The 19,959-nt window shown below is 41.9% G+C and overlaps 2 protein-coding genes across 6 annotated transcripts in view; one reads left to right on the plus strand and one right to left on the minus strand.

The window, feature by feature from the left end:
• Positions 1–334: 334 nt before the first annotated feature.
• On the minus strand, positions 335–19,280 carry AP3M1 (adaptor related protein complex 3 subunit mu 1). 2 transcript variants are annotated; one of them, XM_086752768.1, is made up of 9 exons: positions 19,183–19,280; positions 10,303–10,578; positions 9,422–9,593; positions 7,689–7,826; positions 5,625–5,710; positions 5,116–5,249; positions 4,228–4,435; positions 2,700–2,844; positions 335–1,387 (listed from the first exon to the last, which is right to left on the minus strand). In XM_086752768.1, the coding sequence occupies exons 2-9, from the start codon at positions 10,573–10,575 to the stop codon at positions 1,287–1,289; spliced, it is 1,257 nt and encodes a 418-aa protein (XP_086608894.1). In that variant the 5' UTR covers positions 10,576–10,578; positions 19,183–19,280; the 3' UTR covers positions 335–1,286. The 2 variants fall into 2 exon arrangements, with proteins under 2 accessions (XP_086608894.1, XP_086608895.1); XM_086752769.1 differs by lacking the exon at positions 19,183–19,280 and adding an exon at positions 15,285–15,545.
• Positions 19,281–19,484: 204 nt separating this feature from the next.
• The window catches only part of ADK (adenosine kinase), a 305,394-nt gene continuing 304,919 nt past the window's right edge, over positions 19,485–19,959 (plus strand). The window contains exon 1 of one of the 4 annotated variants that reach the window (XM_086752774.1): positions 19,485–19,669. In XM_086752774.1, the coding sequence (XP_086608900.1) occupies positions 19,614–19,669 (56 nt within the window). In that variant the 5' untranslated portion in view covers positions 19,485–19,613. The remainder of the gene's footprint in view (positions 19,670–19,959) is intronic. The other 3 variants (XM_086752773.1, XM_086752771.1, XM_086752772.1) reach the window with 3 other exon arrangements.

Below are 19,959 nucleotides of genomic sequence, written 5' to 3' on the forward strand. Positions count from 1 at the left end.
TATGGTTTGAAACCTGACTGGTATGGAGCACATACAGGTTTACAGAGATAATGTTAATGCTGGTGTATAAGGAAGAGTTCAGTCAGCTTTGCATCATTGCTGTTGCATTTTTGAAATGTTGTCATCTAAACATTGTCCTCCATTTAAAAATAAAAAATACGGAATGGCGCTTACCTGCCATGCTCCAAAATGCCCTTTATAAACTTTAAATAGTTGCACAGTGATCAAGCTCAGTAAAGATGTAGCAAATAGTAATTGTTTAATTGTATATCAGATGTCTCCTGCCTGAGAGCATAATGAATAATTTACAAGAGCATGAACATTTTGCAAGAGATGTTTTTGCAGCAGAGTTCCCTTTATTTCATAACATTAAAGCACACAACCATTAAATACACTTGACACATCTATTGTGCTATCTAAAAAGCTACGCTCCAATGTACACATGGCACAATTCCAGTGGCATCCACTTTGAACAAGTGGACCATCTAAATCAAAGCAAAGGCTTCACATAAAAAATAGATCTTACTCTCTGCAACTGTATTCTTAAAAAAAATGATGGTGATGATGAGATTGAGTGGAAAGAAAGTGGATTACTGAAGCAACAATCACCTCCCAGATTTAATGCAGAATGTTATTTTTATCAGCTCATCTGCAGATGGCACAAATGAAAGCTGATTAAGGCAAATGCTTCATAAGAAAGGCAATTTCTTGTAAACAAGGAAATTATTTTTTTCTTCATCTGAAGCTCTTTCTCAGGAGTGACACTTGCTATGTCCCAGACCCCTGTGGGACCCCTGCCCCTCTCACTGCTGCTCTCTATTTCTGAAGGGATTACATGACGCTTTGTGGAATGCCAGCTTGCAGCTGGCTGTGAGAATAGCTGAACTTTCTCTGCAGGTGGCTGCAGCAGCAAAATGTGCCACCGCAAGACTTTTTCAATGGCCTGTCTGGCCTTCGTAATGTGCTTGGCCTCTGGGCTTTGGTATCTGACTGGCAGTGTAGTGTTAGCGACATTTCGTGGATCACCTGTATCAAACTATTCACCAGCACAACAATTGAGTAAAAAAAAAAGTGACGGTGTATTAGAAAAAAAGTACCTTATTTTAAAGCCATATTAAGAAAAACTAAGCTATGCTTTCATTTTAAGAGCTGCTGTGCACAAATGCTTTGATCCCAAACTAATCAGTGTCTATTAATTAACTGGCACCTACTTAATAGCAACGTAAGTCACTAAGCAGTCAAGTTTTTTTTTTTAAGGGGAATTTCCTCTTGGAAGGAGCATCTCCTCATGTCCTGACTTGGAATTTTCCTGCTTTTGTAATATATTTGACACCTTTAAAAGGCTTGTATTTTTCTCCATACATGTCTAGGCGATTCACTTTCAGTCCTGAAAAAGACAAAAACAAGTACAAAGTTAAAAGCTGAATGCCAGAAGTCATGTCTACCTGTTTAAAAGTCCTGCTTTTTTTGAAGCATGTTAAGATCCGTTAGGAAGCCAATTATCCCTCCTTTCACAAGTTCATCTGGTTTGAAATAGCAGAAGGGACCCTTCTTGTCACCTACTCATAGCTGTGTAGGAAGGGCAACAACTTCTTTTTGTTCTAGTCAGTGAGCCAACATCCTCCTTCCAAGTAACGAACTATTGAACGAATGATTGCATCTTCCAGAGCTCCTGTGCACTGCACTCGTTTCCAATAATGTAGATGAAGCAAGAAGTTTTAGAATTCTTTTCACTCTAAGTTGTAATTGCAAGGACCAGCAGTCCCTCTGCTTTAATTGAGGAATGGCAGTAGCTATTAATTGCCTAACAGTTTCATGTTGTTCCCTGCTTTCTTACAAATCCACTGTCTCTGGCATCCAGCCAATTGGATCCACTATGTTCTGCTACATTTAAACTTGCAACCCACTAGTTTAAGAGGAAACTGCAGGATTCTGTTCTTACACAAGGACTAACAGTTATTTACTCAGCAAAGTAGCCTAGGAACCAAAAAGACCATAGCCTGGTACCCTCCTAGAAAGGTACTACATGTTCTACCACCAGTTCTCAACTACTGCCTTCAGTCATCCTCCTTCTTTCCAAACATGAGCCTTTGCTCTGTTAGGGTCTTAATCCTGCAAAGCGTGTTTGCAGAAGCATTTTACACATGGACACCTCACATAATTTAAGTGTTTGCAGACTAAGGCATTGTTTGCTTTAAACTTAATTTTGCACTTACCTTATAGATTTCATTTTGGTTTTAATTGCAAATTGTTTTGAGGATTAAAAACTAACCAGTTCCAGACGGAAAGAATAAGGAGGGCATTCTTTAAAATTATGGAGTTTTTTTCACCCAGTAGAAAGGGCTTTAGTGGTACAAGGCTAAAGCAAGTCAAGAGCAGCATGCTAAATCATCATCCATCACGCTTCATTAAAAGGATAAATTTGCATGTTTCATGCACAAGTCAACAAAGAAAAATCCATTCTTCTGTACACTTCTCACAGTATTTCCTGAGCAAAACAATTGGTAATTCACAATTCCTAGCAAGGGAGTCTTCCAGCATGGGTAACTGTCAGGTTTGGGTAAACCAGACTTCACCTTTTCTGGACCAAGCTGACTTCAGTTCAGCATCTCCAACTAAAAGATTAACAGTTTCCCACTTAATTTCCTACTGCTACTCATTCCACCAGTACCAGTTTGACATAACACCCACCAACTTACCTGAAATTGCAAGCTGTTGTATCTTAAACTGGATGTTTAAACTTGGATTCTCCTCTGGCTTGGGGGCTCCAGACTGCAGGTTCACTATGCCCTTCAGGTTTGGTAGCTTTTGAGGGGTAATTTTGCCAACGTCCCATGTTAACACCTTGTCAGGACAGAGAGAAGAGTAATTGTAGCTTTCTAGGAAACAACCTATGAGGTCCCGTTGATGTCAAGCTTTTAGTTTGCAGGCTGGGTACAGAATGTAGCCTGAGAATTATCCCACTGACATGGTTAGGGCTCCTGCAGGTACGGTGTCTTTTCTTTCCCAGCATTTCTTTTGCCCTGTCAGCCTTCCTTAGTTGGTCTGGGTGCTTACTACATATTGTTCCCTTAGTAACGGTGATGATTGTTTCTGTTGTCAGATTGGGTCAGCTAGATCCAGGAAGCAAGGAGCAACCAGCACAAAGGTTGTAGGAGCTTAAACATAAGAATGAGGAGGATAGGAGCAAGACATTTGGCAAAAGATGTTTAAGCCAGAGTAACTTTCCTAAGGGTCACTTGTTTCCTATTGATTCTTACACTTTAAAGAAGATATGTGGAACCAAGCTGGCCCTTTACTCACTCACAATAAGTTGTTTTTTTTTTTGTTCTTAGCATAAACTGAAAATTGTTGATAAATTCAGAAAAACCTCAGTTCTCTCTACGACTACAAACTTCTGCAGTTGCAATCCACTTAGTTATCCCAACTCTTGATAAAAACAGTATAATTTACTTCTGCAGGGAGGAAAGAAGACTTCAGGTGTTTTTGGTGGTGGAGGTGTTTTTAAAAGATGAAGGTCTGTTCTTTTTGAAACTAAACGTTACTTGGAGAGTTTTCACTTACAATTCGAATCAGTTGCTGACTGAGATATTCCAAGGGCAGCAGCAAGCTCAGAGCAGGGTGTTAGAGCCAGCAGAATGCTTTGGCTCAGACTGCATTTCAGTGAAAAGGTTCCTGGATACTAAAAAGCTTCAGAAGCTGTAAGAAATTTAGGTCTCAACCTAGGCAAGAAAGCAGGACTCCCAAGATACAGCTTTTCAGACACTTTGTTTTCTTTCCTATGTGTCTTCAGGCAGATCTTTGGGAAGAGGTTTTTTTTTTTTTCTCATCTCCTGCTCCCTGTTTTTCTGGCTACCTATTTTCAAGTCTACTGCATTTTCTCCAGATAAGTATGTTTTAAAGAACACAGATTGCAAAATGTGCCATAGCTGAAACCACCAACAAAATACTGCTGCATCCACTGAGGAAAAATATTGGCGGGGTGAAGGAGCAGAAGAGAAGAGAGGAAGGGAAGAGAAAGGAGACGGATAAAACCAGAAATTGCAACTGGTGTGTATGTATGGTGTCTATGTTTGAAGAAGTACATTTTAAAGATAAAATTTTAATTCATAAAAATAGGCTGTAGGGAAAATTTCCTGCTAAGTGGGGAACACTGCTCCAGTGCTCTGCAGTGACTTGCTTTAATGTAGTCTTAGATATTTAAATAAATAAAAACTTACAACTTACTTTAGTAACTGGGTCAAATGTATAGCTGCCTTGCGTAGCAGTGAGGCTCATATTAAGTACAGCCTTTGGCATGTGAACTGTCATGACAACTCCTTCTACTGTTTTCCCCATATTCTGTTTTGGTCCAATGGTAACATCAAATCTTCCTGAAGAACTATTTTCCTTAAAACTGATCATGTGTTTCACATATACAGGAATGGCCACCAAGCTGAAAAGAGAAGACACTAATGGAATGTATCCTGGCTACTTCTCTGCTTGATAAACAAAGCTCTTTCTCACAAATAGTTCCTGTGTTTCTGGCAGGTATTCAAGCTAGAACCAGTTTGTTTCAAAAGCGAAAAGTGATACTCAGCTCTTCAACATCATTGCTGAAGTGATTTTATTAGCAGAGAATTACAGAAAAAAAAATATTTCCTTCCAAATCACTTGTCCTAATTGCTTTCCCTTCATCTGTTTATTTTTTTTATAGTACTCTCATGGAGCCAATTCTCAGAACAGCCACCAGTCAAATCAGACTTAGTTTGCAAATATCTGCAGTTTAGACTTTTCTGCTTTATTCTTTTTGTGAAGATCAGCGTCCTCTATGTATACAGAGACTTAGCCACAAAGCATCTAGCAGCAACAATGATTACCAGGAATGAATAGCCCTATATTACTGTCATGTGTGGTTTATCCCACTGAAAAAATGTTTGCTGAGTATCAGCAGCTCACTGAAAAAGTGTTTTCTTGTTAAAATGGGAACAAAGCAACAGATGAGACAAAACCTGAGAATGTGCATTTTAGCAACAATGCAAATTCCCCCCGTAACAAGGAGAAATCTGCAGTTACTCAAATGGAAAGCAGCAGATGGTATCTCTGAAGAACCAGTGTGTCTAAATGGAAACGTACTTCTGTGAACTGACACGGTAGGAAATCAATCTGAAATTCCCATCGGGAGGAATAAATGAAAGGACTCTCTCAGACTCCCAGCGTTTGAACCGAATACATGGATGGAAGCTGACGTCATCCAGCAGCCGTGGGTTCTGTAAATAGTGGCAAAGTGAAATCCCATCAAGTATTAGCAGTTTGAATTTGCTAGTGAACTCTACACAATTCCTACTTCTTAGACTCTAAGCATCATTCCTAGCCATTATCTGAGACACGTTACTGAGCTAGATGGATTTCTGGTCTGACCTGGTACAGCAGTTCCTGTGAGTGTATTTTTGTTTACAGACAAAAGCCATTCCAACTACTGGAGCAATGCAGCAACTTCTACAATAAATTGCAAAACTTGATATGTTATATTTTGTATGTGTACTACGTGAAGTAGTGATTGTGCTCTTAAAATTGTTTAACTCTGATCACTAAGAAAAATAAAACCTAAGCTCTTAAAATTCCCAAATACATGCTAAATTTACCATGAAAGAAAGAGAAAGGTCTGGCATTCCTGAGAGCTTAATACACGAATCAATAACACCTTGGATTTCTGCAAAGACTGTGGAACCTGTGGGGGAGAAAAAAATAAAACCACTTAACATTATCATCAAGGGCCTAACAAACATTGTGAAGTGCAGCTAGAGGGCATGGGTGACATTTGCACAATGCTCAAGAACACGCCAAGCACAGATAGGAAAGCTCATTCCAGTTACCTGTGGCCTGGGCAGCTTGCTAAAATACAAGCCAGAGCAAACAGCTTGTCCCCAACCAGCTAATTATACTTGTGCCAGCTGTTACACAGAACTTGTACTGGATGTGCTTGAACTGGTTGCCAGTGATCAGCAAATAAGAATTTCAGAATTTGCAGGCTCTGAATCTTCCTTTCTTTCATCCCTGTCCCCTGTCTCCAGAAACATAGCAAGTTGTGTAGTGGTGCAGGGAAGTTGAAGCACATCAAAACAGTCAACATCAAAACACAATAAAGTTTGTGCTATAAAGTTCAAGATAACTTTGGCTTTCACAAGCATGGCTTGTTTAACAGTGGGATTACATATTCATCTTGATGTTAAATAAATCTGTAGCAAAAAAAGCAAGAATACTAAGCATCTTACCAAGGAAAGGCTCATTTCCTTAAATGCCCTACAAAGACAGAAAGGCAGGACTCTGGACTAATTACCCCTACAAGCAAAGGTTGTTTTAGAAGACATGTGGAAACTATTGCTGTTCTAGTTAAGGGGAAAGAGAAATGGTGGGTTAACACCTTGCCTGAAAAGAAGGGATCCTGTTTCAGATGAAAGCAGTTAAACATATCCCTCTGAAACAAGGTAACATTCCTATTCTAGGGGAGCAATCATATCTACCTCTTAGTTCTAGTAAAGGTTAGGAGGAAAGATTCTTGCATTGCTAGTCCACAAGGAATCAGAGCAGAGAAGAGTACCTATGACTACTGCAGTGGATTCTCAGCAGGAAATTTAAACACTCAGTGGACACTGATTGGGCTTGAAATATATACAGAAATAAAAACATGGTCTTGATCATGACTCCTCAGACTAAGCACTCATACTACTCTTGGGAGTCCTATTGAGCTAGGAGAGTAACACAGCCGCCAGGGTGTTCTGACTGTTACTGTCACCTTCTTTTAGTTTCAAGATGGCAAGAGTAAGAGCTGGACAATAGCTATTTATGATGATCCAGTTCAATGGTGGCCAAAGCGTTTCTTGAACTAGTGTAAGGAATGAAACCAACATTGGCTACTGCTACAACAGCAGCATTGAATGAAGAAATCAGAGATTTGCTCTCTGCCCCATACCACCACAAAATGATGTAATGCAGTCTTCAGCTTTAGTGACTGATGGCTCCAATAATGAACAAAACAGCAGGCTCCTGTCCACAGCACAGCAGTTTCCCTTTTGGATCTTTTTTTCTACTTCTTGGCACTGGCAATATTTACACAAAAGTTATCATATTCTTCCACAGAGTTAAATCTCAGATTAAAGATTTTCGTATTTGAAGAGATCATGTTTTATGTACAGAAGAGAAAGGAGCATTATTACACTTCATAATATCTGGCTCTAGTTTACATATAAGAAAAACAATACTGTTCAGCTATTTTGCACCAAGTTTTGTCTTGCTATCTGAAGAAAGCTAACAAAAGCTTTTGTTTTGCTCGTTTGTGGGCCTAGAAGGACTACAGTAAAGTGTTGGTAGAAACAATGAAAGATAATTTTCTCATCATATTTAAAACTTCAAGTATTTTTTTCCATTTTTATCTCTTAAGAGATAATCAACATACAAACAGAAAACATCTACGTACAGAATATTTCTTGTGCATGTTCCTGAAGCAGCCTAGAGCATATTGCTATTTTAAGAAGAACTGAAGAAACACACTTAGGCACGTCATTTTAAATTGTATATTTCTATTTAAGATATAAATTCATGTACATAAAACATATGCAAAAAAGTGGTTGGACTGTATTCTCTCTAAACATCAGCAACCAAATGTAAACACATTCAATAAAGAAAAATAAGTTTGCAAGGCATCTTACCTGACTTGTCTATAATCGCATCAATTTCTTCAATGACATCAAAATAAGCTTCATTGTTTGTGTATTTTACCCCTGCTCTGCGCCAAGGAATGTTGGACAACTGTCCGGTGGGAAGTGTGTCGCCCACATTACTACTGCCTTAAAAATGAAAAAGAATTCAAATTCAGCAATTAATTACAAGCGGAATATTTCACCCTCCAAAATTAAGAATCAAAGCAAGATTTGCCCCCAAGAACTGCAGACTAGAACCTGGACTACTAAAATATTATTCATCGGGTGATGTGAAATGCACTTTAAGGACGTGTCTAGACTCATGGTTTTCAGACTGTACTTTGCACAGCAAAATACAATGCTTAAGTCAGCAGGAGGTTTGAGAGTGGGGGGGTGTGCCTTCCCCTTCTAAGAGTTTTAGCTGGCTGCCTTCAGGGCTGATTTACTGATGTGTTGGTTTTGTGTAGTGGGGGGGGCCTACGATGGCAGCTTCATTCCTTTCAGCTAGTAAAATAACACACAGAAAACCCCCTCCCAAAAGTCCACCCCGGTGGTATAAAACGTGTGGGAGGAGTCACAACCATTTCCTCATTCCCACTGCATCCCTGAAAGGGAGCAGTTGCTGTGTCCGTGCTTTCTGTCCCTCAGCGGCCTTGCAGCAGCGCTACGCAGGCTGAGCTGCTAGGCCAGGTAGGTGGGAGAGCTCTCAGGCTGCTGTTTCCCACTTGTTCAGTGCTGAGCTTTTGACAGTGGCAAGATGCAGGCCGCCCTGGGCAGGCGCTTTAGGCTCCTAGGGAATTCTAATAAGGCTTTAGATAAAACAAGAGGATTTGATGCTGCAGCCCTTGGCTTCAGGAGTCTTAACTCCCCTTACAGTGGTGCATCTAGTCCATTAAAATCATACATATTTTTCTTAAGTAAAACTACTACCATCCAAAACCATGTTTAAAACAAAACAAAATCCAGAAATTAAAACTGAAGAGATTCATATTCAAAGATTAAACCACATGTGCTACCCCAAAGACCAACTCCTCTTGAGAACTACCTCTGTGTGGCCCTGCAGCCCACCTACTACCCTTCTCTAACACAATGTACAGGCGAACATCTCACGTAATCTCTGACCCTCTGTGACACCTCATGGTGTACCTCCCCTGCGCCCGCTTGCCAGACAAGCAGATTCCACCAGCTCAGCTGACAGACATTTGGCTCTGTCAGTGCAAGACACCCATTTACAACAGCTTGAAACCAGGTCCGAATTTCATGGATACTGATGGTGGTGGGGGTGGGGAAGAGGCTGAGGACAGGCTATTTGCTTCCCTTCATGCTACCTGTTCCCAGCCAGCAAAGATTTATTAGATATCAGTTCTGTACCTTTCCATAATGATTTCTTATAAAATGCATAACCTTCTCCAATGTCCCGCAGTTATTCAAGGCTTGGGGCTAGAGCTGCACCAATCCCAGAGCACGTGTCTGCAGTATGTGCTGTCTGTGCTGGGAACACAGTCCTGAGGGACTTCAGCAGCTGTGGCTGGACCAGATAGTGCCTCTGGGGCTATCAAAGGGGCCACGCCTAAACTGCAAATAAGGAGGAAGTTGCTTTTATTCAACTCAATAGCGAGAAGTGGCAGGACAGTGGCCTCACCTTACAGATTCACAGAAATATGTTATTTTTTTGCTATGAAGCATGATGGATCTTTGGTTTTAAGCAGCCAGTCACTGCTGCAAATTATTTATTTTCATACCTGTGATGGAGTTGACAACGGAGCGCAAAATTGTAGGAGGCTTAATCAGCTCCTTCAATATGTTAGATTCTGTTGCTAGTGGAAAGCCATTATCTAACATTTCTTCTAGAAGTTCATACACAATAACTACATTGTCCTTAATTGCAGTCTCAGAACATTCGCCGAAGTAATCCTAAACAAATCAGAGATTAGAAAGGAGAGGATTTTTATTCCTGTTAAAATGCTTTGCAAAAGTTTGTTTGTTTTGCTGACAGAAATCCTCCAATATATCAAGGAATTTTAGACCCTAAACTGACTAGCTACTTCCATAGTCTAATTGCATTACATGTTAACGTTACATTTATAATCTAATTAGAAATAAAGACAGTATGAATTAATGTAATCTGGTTTACTAGTACATATGTCTGAAAGGTTCTCCCACTTGTGAACATTAACACATCTTCAGTTAGAAGACCTGTAAAATAAGGAGACTCTCTTTTGGCAATGCCCAGTCTTCACAGAGGTTCCTTCATTTACAGTATCTGTGAAACAGGTCGAAAACCAACTCACGCTTAGAATCTCCTTCCTCCCTAAAGAGTACCTCATGACTGCATGCTCCTTGTTCATCTATATAACATGAACAATACAAAAGCTTATAGAAAAAAGACAGCATTTACAAAGTGAGATTTGGGGTTTAGTGCATACATACTGTTATCTATAAATGAAATGAATACACAGAATATACCTTCTTTTATTTTGCACTCTATAAACCAGTAGTTTACTTACAAATTGCAAAGGGAAAAGTCACTGCCAGGGGAGTTTATTACCTTTCCTTAAAAGAAGCTTATACGAAAATTCTCTTGGAATTATTTAAATTTTAAAGTTACTTAATGGTGACAGACCTGGAAAGTATCTGCTACTCGGTGTAGAAATTCAATTACAAAGAGTGGTGGCACTTCCGTCTGTATAACAGACACAAAGAAGATTTTATCCCGATAGATGCTGATGAGGTAGTGATGTGGCGTTGAGATGACAGGAGGCACATTCTCAACGTCGATTGCTTTCTCCTGAGCTTCAAAGAAATAATCACACACAGATTGGCTCACAACACTCTTCCAGTGCTTCTCCAAGAATATATCACCAGAACAGTTTATAAGAAACAGGCTGTGGATCATTTTCTGTGGAAATACATTCAAAGAATTTGAAATAAACAAAAGGATATGAGGATTGACATTATTTCTTCTCCCAGATTCCCTTTCTTACAATGGTCATTCTTTATTAACACACATTGTGAATTTAAGAAAAAGATCTACTTTTTTGCTTCTCTTTAAATTGCATTTTTATTATTTAGATTAATGTTTCACCACAAAATATTTCGCAGTGGATTAAGTTGCTACATACATCACAATGTAAGCAAGAAGCTAGCACCCTTGATTTCCACTTTCATCCCTATTTGGTATTTGTAATTTATCTCATAAAGAAAAGCTGATTCTCATGAGTTGGCACTCACTGAAATATGTTTGGCAACATGTAAGGGTAACTTACACATAAAGTTTCCTATGACAGAAGAGTTTGGGTAATATTTATACATATAGCTAAGAACTGCACTATCTAAAAGACAGCTCCTGAGCTTCTTAGCTTTCAGCTATTGAACTAGAAAAGGGGTTTTTATTTGCTGGCTGATTAGTCTTTCACTTATCATCTATGCCAAGCTGCACTTGGATAAAGGGTTAGAATTCATTAAAAGTACACACAACCAAGAGTTTAAATCTGTTTTAATGAATAAAATTGCCTCAAATGTGCCTGACACGCATTAAATATGTTTACATAAAATGTTTTATACTTAAAAACTAACTCATGAAAAAGGGGAGTATGAACTGCAAGTAAGAAATGTAACTTTTTTCTTATATCTTTAAATATTTACAAATAACATGCCTCAGCCACTGATCCTTCATTTTAGTCATGGGACAAGACGCTTATCTGCCTTTTTAGAAAACTAATTCCCAGTCTATTTTTCAACTTTCAATGAGACAGTAAGCGAATTAATTTGTTGATTCAAATTAAGTGTAAGAACTATTTTCTCTACAGCTACAGAAGAGACAAATGTTATCAGACTTCAGTTCATCTCTTTAGCCTTAATATCAGACAGATATAATGCTTTGGCTGACCTGCAGCATAACCACCCTCTGACAAAAAAAAGGTCCAAGTTTAAACTCAGGTTTAGAAAACAAAATAAACAAATTGTAACCCAAGCACTGGCTTCTCACGGTGAAGTTAACCTGGTACGTATACCCTGCATAAATTCATTCTGTAGTTGAAGAAGCTGCCCCTGCCACTGGCTACTCATCCCTTTTGCCTTCCAGGTATTGATTTGAGCAGGTCTGTGACTCTGCAGTTATCTCCATCAGGAAACCAGTCCAGCCATAAACTGACCCAGAAAAAGAAGCTTCTGGTCAGATCAGCTTCCTGATGCAAGTTATTGCATTGCCAGAGTGTAATAGCTGGTGCAGAGGTGGTGGTGGAAATTGGCAGATGATAGCAATGGAGATATCTTGAACTGAATTTTATTTAGCCTTTGGAGGAATCCAAACCCGACTGGAAAGAGAGCAAAGAGCTACTGGGCATCCGCACCTTGAAACAGAAAGACCACCATCAACTCTGCATGTCCAAGAGAAGCCAAACACATCTACCAAAAACCTATCATAGTTTTCATTAATCTTAGGATGTTTGGCCAAGATCATGCCATAAAATGCAGATAAAATTTGCTCCTTTGCTAACATTAACTCTGGTACACAAACATGAAGATGGCACAGAAGCATGTAGATGTAAACGGCCCAGTCCCTCAGAGATATTAAGGAGTTTAGACACTGTGTGAGTAAGCCTAACTCCAAAATACTGGAATAGGCACTTAGCTCCATCCAGAGTGAGCTCTTGTTGCTCTGTCTGAATCTAAACTGTCCAGAGTACTAGGATGACCTCCCAACACACTTGTAACACTGCAAAATGGTCTGGCCCTGTAGATCTTGACAAAAGTATGTAATCCAAAGCTCATCAGAGAAGGTGAAAAAGGAATACTGAAGAAGGTAGTTAACATGCTCTTTCCCTCCACCTAAGTCAGTAAATGTGGGAAGGGAGCCAAGATCCAGCTTTTCACATTCTAAACTCCAGCTGCTCCTTCACACACATGATAGCAATGTACTCATCTTCACTGGGGCCTTGCCAGGTCTTAAATACCACACAAAAAGACCAATAGTCAAAACCTGGACAGAAAAATCCAATTAAGCCAATAAGGTATATAAAAGTATGCGACTGTCAATTTGCTAAGAGTAGGAAAGGAAAAAAGTTACAAAATGTTATTGCATTTTTCTTCTGTGTCTCTCCTGAACCAAATTAATCTCTAATTTAGTTTGTTAAAAAAGCAGACAATTTTAATACTGTCTGTACAACATTCTTATAAAGGAACCTTGACACAATTGCTTTAATCCAGTTTAACTAAACATGTTCTCAATTTAGCCAACATAGAACATTAAAACCCTCCAAAATCTCCTGGATAGTCACACAATGGTGGCAAGTATAATCAACCACTGAATGTCAGTATTGTTCCACACCAAGGCAGCCCAAACATATGATCAGCTATAAAGCTTAGAATAGTTCTCTGTACATTTTAATATGGATACAATAGCATATCTGTTAACAAAAACAAAACCCAATTCCTAGTAAATGCACACAAAGCTGCATGGGAGAGTTTCAGTATAACCAGCACGAGTAAGACTCCAGTTCTAGAGGAGTAGATCTACAGCCCATTGTGGAGAAGTCATGCTGGACTGCAGGCAGCTTCGGATGACATTCTTGACAAAATGTATAAGACGTGTGACAGAGCGTTTTGAAGCCCTAGCAGTTCTACTGCTGTTAACGTTCACACAGATTATATTGATCAGAAATGGCTGCATTTATAATGAATTTGTATACTTTTAACAAGCACAGCAGTACAGCAGGCCAACATAATCACTACCAACAGCCACTTCGTTCTGCTGTGCCCGCAGCAAGCTCCTGGCGCACAAAATGGCTGTGTTAGTAGGGCCTCTTCTTCTGCCATGAGTTCCACTTAGGATATTAGACTATGGCTTGATAGGCAACTGAGGGAGAGCACAGGTAGCCAGAAAAGGCAGCAGCATTGGACTACTGCTCCTATTTACTCATCTGCCTCAAGCTGCCCAGGTACCGGCTGTGTTCATACGAGTGTTTGTGTGGCCTCATGAACTGCAGTAGCAAACTGATCCAGGGGACCGTGCTTGGCAGATTACAGCTTTACAGTACCTGTGAAAAGTGAGCAGTAAAATCCCACCTAGCTTCCTACCCTACCTCCTTGGCAGGAAAATAGGGATTACAGCATTTCCCATGACAAATAATTATTCTGCTTCTAGCGTTAACAGTTCCCTTCAAAACCCCTCACCTACTCGTTTCCTCCTTCACTAGTTTTAGCAGGACACTAATTTGCTGCTCATTCGAAGTGCTCTGAAAAACCAAAGCCCTCTCCCTGCAGCTTCAGTACAGAGCAGGCAGACCCAGGGGCACAAGCCCTGCACTGTCACTCAACGGGCAGCTCAGTTTGTACGCATCCCAGTGCTGACTATAATACAGAACCTCTTACAGCAGGGGAACATCAGTCTATTATATGCAAGACTAAATAATTTTTGATTTATCCCACGCACTGTCGAGCAATTGGCACCAGCCAATTAAAGACGGATTTCGTGTTGAATATCGTACGATTGGTACTACTACAAAAATATCTTATGTAAGCTATTATTAAACAAAAATGACTTACAGTGCTCCCAATACTGAAGATTTTCCTGCTACTCTATTTTTGAGTGCTAGATTTAATTTCAAACATGTAGACATCCCTGAATTCATTTCCTGGTACCCTACCTTCTTCTATCTCATCAGAATATCAGATTTGCAAAGAAAAAAAGATTTTAAAATGCTGAACTTAAGAACTCGTAACAGTAAGATTCCTCACACCATTAGGTCAAGTTAATACTCATGGCCAAACAGCAAAGCATGTTAAGAGCTGCAACACTTTGAGGGTAAAGGTCTTGAATAAAAGTTCATAAGTTTTAAAAAAAAAAACTGTAGCAAAAGCACACCACCAAAATTTAAGAATCCTGAGACTATCTGTGCAGCAGCACACATATACACAACTTGGAGCCGGCAGCGTAGCACCACTCGATGTAAATACTGACGGTGTGCTTCTAGGACTACTTCAAAAGGACGTGCCTCCCATCCCTCTGCTTTTAGGCCTACCTAAGAAGTAGACTCAAGACGTATGTGAATTATTATTTGCTTCTTTGGCCAAAGGAAGCCACTCAAGCTCATTTTTAGTAGGCTGATAGCCTTCCATGCTACTGCATGACTGAAAGGCATCTTACAGGCACTGCAGCAACAAGTAGCCCAGCAGATGTTTTACAAATACTTCTCACAGACTTCCCGGCCTTGCTCTGACACATGAAACTCCACACGATTCTTTGTAGTAATTTCCACCCTACCAGAACTTGAAGTCCTCACAAAATAACTAAATACTTTAACTAACGCGCTTTTCAATATGCTGTTTCCTGCATGTGTCTTTTCTTTTGACTAAATCTGGATTTTGCAATGTTACTGTTTTTTCAATCTCTTGGCAGAGAAACATCTGGACTGAAGTCACAGCAGGCTCACAAGACAAAAGTGGAGCTCATTGGCAAGAGGGAAAGGCTGTGAGAATGGGAAAAAGACTGATTGCATGTGCTTGTCCTTAGCTGCAATTAAGTACTCTAAAATGTAATTAATGCAGAAATACCGCTACCACCTGCTTTTCCATAAACCAGGAAGTGAGGAATTTATCACTGACCTCTACAATGCCCTTTAGAGCCAGCAGTGATTACTGAAAGCGGCTCAAAATGGGACCATCACTGCAAAAGTATTCCACAGCTTCCATGTTCCCTGCATTTGGCGCAGCTGCTCCGAAGGCTGGAAGGATTAGTGGGGGTGGACTGTCTGAGCCTCTGTTATGTATCTCTGGAAATGAACTTCTAGTGACAAGCAAATGTAAAGTAATCAAATGCTTAAAGCAATCTGGACAAACAAATAAGCTAAGATAGGTGGTTCTATTTCTATTTTACAGCCAGTATTTCTGTCACAACCAGGTGGTAGGCAGTTTAGCTTTTGCCTATAAATTCAAGATGTGTCACAAATGTGCCACAGATGTGGCAAAACTAGACAATCTTTGCTCCTCACCTCCCCAACCCCACTCACCAGCTCTTAAAACAGCAAACCTAATGAAGAGAAGTCCTATTAAATACGTGAATAATATTTTCAAGACAGCCAACATGGCAGCTCTAAACATATATATAACTGGCTAGATCAACCCTGACACAATATTAGAAGTTGTGATTCAAACTGATATACCTGGAAGTCTCAGATCTTATATCCTATAATTTCACAGTTTTTGTAAGGCTCCTATCATTGTTAGCATATCTTACTGCTGCTGCTCAAGTGTCATTAATCTTTTTCCTTATAAGACACTCACAGCTTAGGTATCTGCACATTAAAGTAAAAACATTTTTGCAACCCTTCTTAAGGTGCCTGGTGCCGCTCTCTGTTAGTCAAGCAAAACTGCCATAATGAAATCAACTCAAACAACACCATGAAGGGCTTGTATCTGTATAACCACTCAGATATGTATTTTACCAGCAAGATCATCCCTATTAAAGCCTAAACACTTTGCTTCCCAGATGGTCACTATACATTTATCTTCACTCTCATCTAAAACACTGTTAGTAACTTCCTGGAATTGTTTTTAAAAGGAAGTAGTCCTTTGAGAATACTCTGAAATTGTCTTAAATCAGTGTTTGGTATCCATAACAAAATCTCCAACTTCCTCCGTGCTTTTACCAATAACAATCACAGCCTGCATAACAAATTGTGCAGCATTTCATCTACTGACTGACGAGCTTCCCAATAATACATTTGCATGGTGCCTCTGTTCAATTTAGTTCCAGTATAAACCTTCTAATTGCTGGCAAGATACTTCCATCTCTTGCCAACAGAACAATATTACATCCTGAATAATCAAACGATACTAGATCCTGAACAAATGCAGTTCCCTTTGGGACCTGCAAGAACAGCACTGTAAAAGCTGAAAAGGCAAGAGTTTCTCAGAAAAAAAAAAACAACCGACCAAAACAATTAAAAATTCATTGCTAAAACTACATTTTTACATGAAGATGGAACATTTCTAACACAATTTCCACCCAAATCAGCCGCTTTAGGACTAAGGGACCACTTAAGAAATTCACTCTCTGAAAGTAGTACTGAATAGACAGAGAGGACCAAACAGAACCAAGTCAGGTGAATATCTTGTCATGCATTTCCTGTCAATGGGATTTTCAGGAACAGACTGACAATTAGGCTCACACTCCAGCCTACGGAGAACCCTGAATGGCCAAGGCAGCAGGATTCGATCAAAGGATATAAAGCCTTGTCTCAGCAGTTCTTCGGGAACATGTCTTCCACCATGCTCTCCCAATTAATTGTTCCAGTAAGTCTGACAGGCCGGAGCAACAGTGATACCAGTTTTATACTGCTTTATAGGCTCTATTTTAAGAGGCACTAGAGGTTCCAAGAAGGACAAGCACAGTGCCAAAGAGCCATGCACTACTGAAATACTAGATCAGAGCCAACAAGTATCACTAGAACTCCGCTGTAGATGACAACTCTTACTAACGTGTGTGCACTCGGCCACAGCTAGGCCAAATGCAGACAGCAGAAATAAGGTATATAACCATTTTTACCTCCCTTCTCTTCCATGAGCAGAGAGGCACTCTTTAATGCTTCTATCCTATATGAATAAAATGAGGGTCCTGAATACTAAGTCTTAAAGAATCTTCTAATAAGTTCTTGTTAAAAAGCAGCCTCTCATGCATTATGTTGAACAAGCACAAAATATATTTCACTTATTTTCTGTGTATTAGCTAAGTTTTGAAGGCTGTATAGGAAGCTGTCTTGGGGGAAAATAAACAGGAAATTAGAGGAAGGAATTTAACATTTTAAAAAGGTTTAATCTGCTTTCTTCTAATTATTACAGCCATGAATTACAGCTGTCACTTGTCACCTGCAGTTCACACCTCTCTACCTCAAGGACTTCGACTTCTCTTTCATCTTGAAACCTCAAGACAAGGTTTCTATTTAAGATTCTTTATACAGAACTGCTTGTAAGGAGAGCTTTGTTTGAAAGAGTAACTGGGATTTAGCTGGTGCATAGCTATTCTGCATAACAGGAAAATTCATTTTTGGACAAGGACAGCAAAATTAAGCACTAGAGGGTGTGGAGTGGTCTTAATGTTTAACCTGTCGTCTGCAAGGAATTTTCAGGTATGTGCACACAGACAGGAAAGAATCTGCTTGTCCCATAATTACCAGGTTTGCTTGTGTTTTTGAGTTAGCACCCAACAAGCCACAGATTAAATCCTGAACATTTACAGTGAAATACCATTCAGATTTTTTTTTTTTTAAAGTAAATGAGAAGCTATGTACAATTCAAACCTGCTGGGAACTGACAGCTGAGTCATTCTCATGGTTGGCATAGTCAGTTCTTCTGTAAAACATTGCTTCCATTATTTTACCTTTTGCATGAGTAATTCTATTTGCTTGTGCTTTTCTTTCAAAATAGCTTTTCCTCTCCCATACTGCAGTCTGCCTTCTATGAATAGGATTTTTCATTATTCAAGTAGGATTTTTTTGTCTGGTTGTTTACATAATAGCTACATTTAATGGTGAAGCCACTCTTGCAGTCTGATCAACGTCTAATGGGTATAAATCATTCATCATACTAAAAAGATGGTAAGTGCATTGCTACTTCAAAGCAGATTAGCAGTGAAACAAAAGAAAAGAAGCAACAACCTCTGCTCAATCACCTTGTTAAGTACTGAACCGGGCAGAAGCGATGTGCAATGCACAGTGGTAGATGAGACTGGATTAATTTCCAGTGCATATTATGCAAATCTACACTCACAGGGCCCTTTGCTAATTAAGCAAGTATAGCATGACCAGAACCACCATGTTCGCAGCAATGTTGCTGAAGAAAGCTTCAAGCGACCTGGCTGCTACCTCTCCTACAGCCCCCACGCCGTCCCTCTCGGCGTGGCTTTGCTGCAGGTTTTGAATGCAGCCTGCAATGGCAGCTCCTGCATCCCCTCTCCTGCAGGCCCTGTGCCATCTCCCTAAAAAATAATCGAAATGACCTCCCTAGAAATAACCCCTCCCCTTCATCACTGCTTATCCTTTTGGAGTAACTCGGGCCTGGGGTACCCACCCGGGCGGAGGACAGGCCAGCCGCTCCCTGGCCTCACGCCGAGACCCCGCACACCCACAGCTGACAGGCGCCGGCCGGGCCTTCGCTCCGGCACAAGCCGTGCTGTGCTGCAAATGCACCACAGCCCAGAAAACCTCAGGTTTTATTCAAACACGAAATTATTTCGTATTTAAATAGACACCGAACCACGGAAACGGACGCAGGTAAAACGGGAAGCCTCGGATTTACAGGGTAGTCTCCCGCTACCGCCGCTGACAGGGATGTCCCCTCTCTCCAACCCAGTCACCTACAGCCGCCGGCGGCTGCGCACGGGGCCGGGCACAGGCGGCTTCCGCCGGGCAGGGGTCCCGCCGCTTCCCCCGAACGCAGAAACCAACGCCCCCCGGTGAGGCCTCCCTCAGTGGCCCGGGTCACACCCCACCCCAGCCGCACGTACCTGCCCCGGCCCGTCCCGCTCCCGGGGCAGCGGCCAAGATGGCGGCGAGGCCCGGCAGAGCGCGGAGCCGCCCCCCGGCGGAGGCGCGGGCGGCCGGGGCGCTGCCTGCGCCGAGCGGCGAATAATGGGCGCCCCCTCACCCAGCCCCGCCGCGGCCAGCCGCCCGCCGGCGCCCCTCCGCCGGGCAGGGGACGGAGGCTGCCTCCTGGCAGCCGAAACCACCCGGACGGGCGGCACGGCGGCGCACCGCCGGGAAGGAGCGGCGGGTGGCGCGGCCTCGTCTACTCTGCCCGGTCTACCCTGCCCGTCAGGCGCCTGGCGCGGCCGCCCGCCCCGCCGCTTCCGCCCCTCGGTGGCGGTGCCGGTGGCGGCGCGGGGCCGGCGGGCGGGTCGAGGGGAGCGGTGCGCGCCACACGCCGCCCAGCGCGAAGATGGCAGCGGGGGAGCCGCAAGCCAAGAAGCTCAAGCTGGAGCAAAAGCAACTGAGGTAACGGGGCGGCGGGGCCGCGGGAGGGGCTCTGCTTCACCAAAAAGCCCCAGCGGCTACCGGAGAGTCGCTGGGTGCTGCCCCCGGTGGAGGACGAGGCACGTGTCAGCGCGGTGCGCGGGCAGGATCACGCCGGGAGGCTCCCGCCGCGCCGGGCTGGGCCGGGCCGGGCGCGGGGCGGTGCGGGCGGCTCCGCCGCGGGACCGCGCTCCCCTCCGGGCGGCGGCAGGCGCACGTGGAGAGGCGGGCGGCGGGGCCGTCCCGCTGCGCTGGCGCTGCCTCCGCGCGGG

This window comes from Chlamydotis macqueenii, chromosome 7 (genome assembly GCF_036417535.1).
Source record: "Chlamydotis macqueenii isolate bChlMac1 chromosome 7, bChlMac1.mat, whole genome shotgun sequence".
Lineage (NCBI taxonomy): Eukaryota > Metazoa > Chordata > Aves > Otidiformes > Otididae > Chlamydotis > Chlamydotis macqueenii.

Coding starts and splice junctions, on each gene's coding strand:
- AP3M1 (XM_086752768.1), bottom strand. CDS start 10,575: ATGATCCACAGCCTGTTTCTTATAAACTGTTCTGGTGATATATTCTTG. Junction 9,594..10,302: donor GAGTAGCAGATACTTTCCAG/GTCTGTCACCAT, acceptor TGATTTGTTTAG/GATTACTTCGGCGAATGTTC. Junction 2,845..4,227: donor CATTTGACCCAGTTACTAAA/GTAAGTTGTAAG, acceptor TGTCCTGACAAG/GTGTTAACATGGGACGTTGG.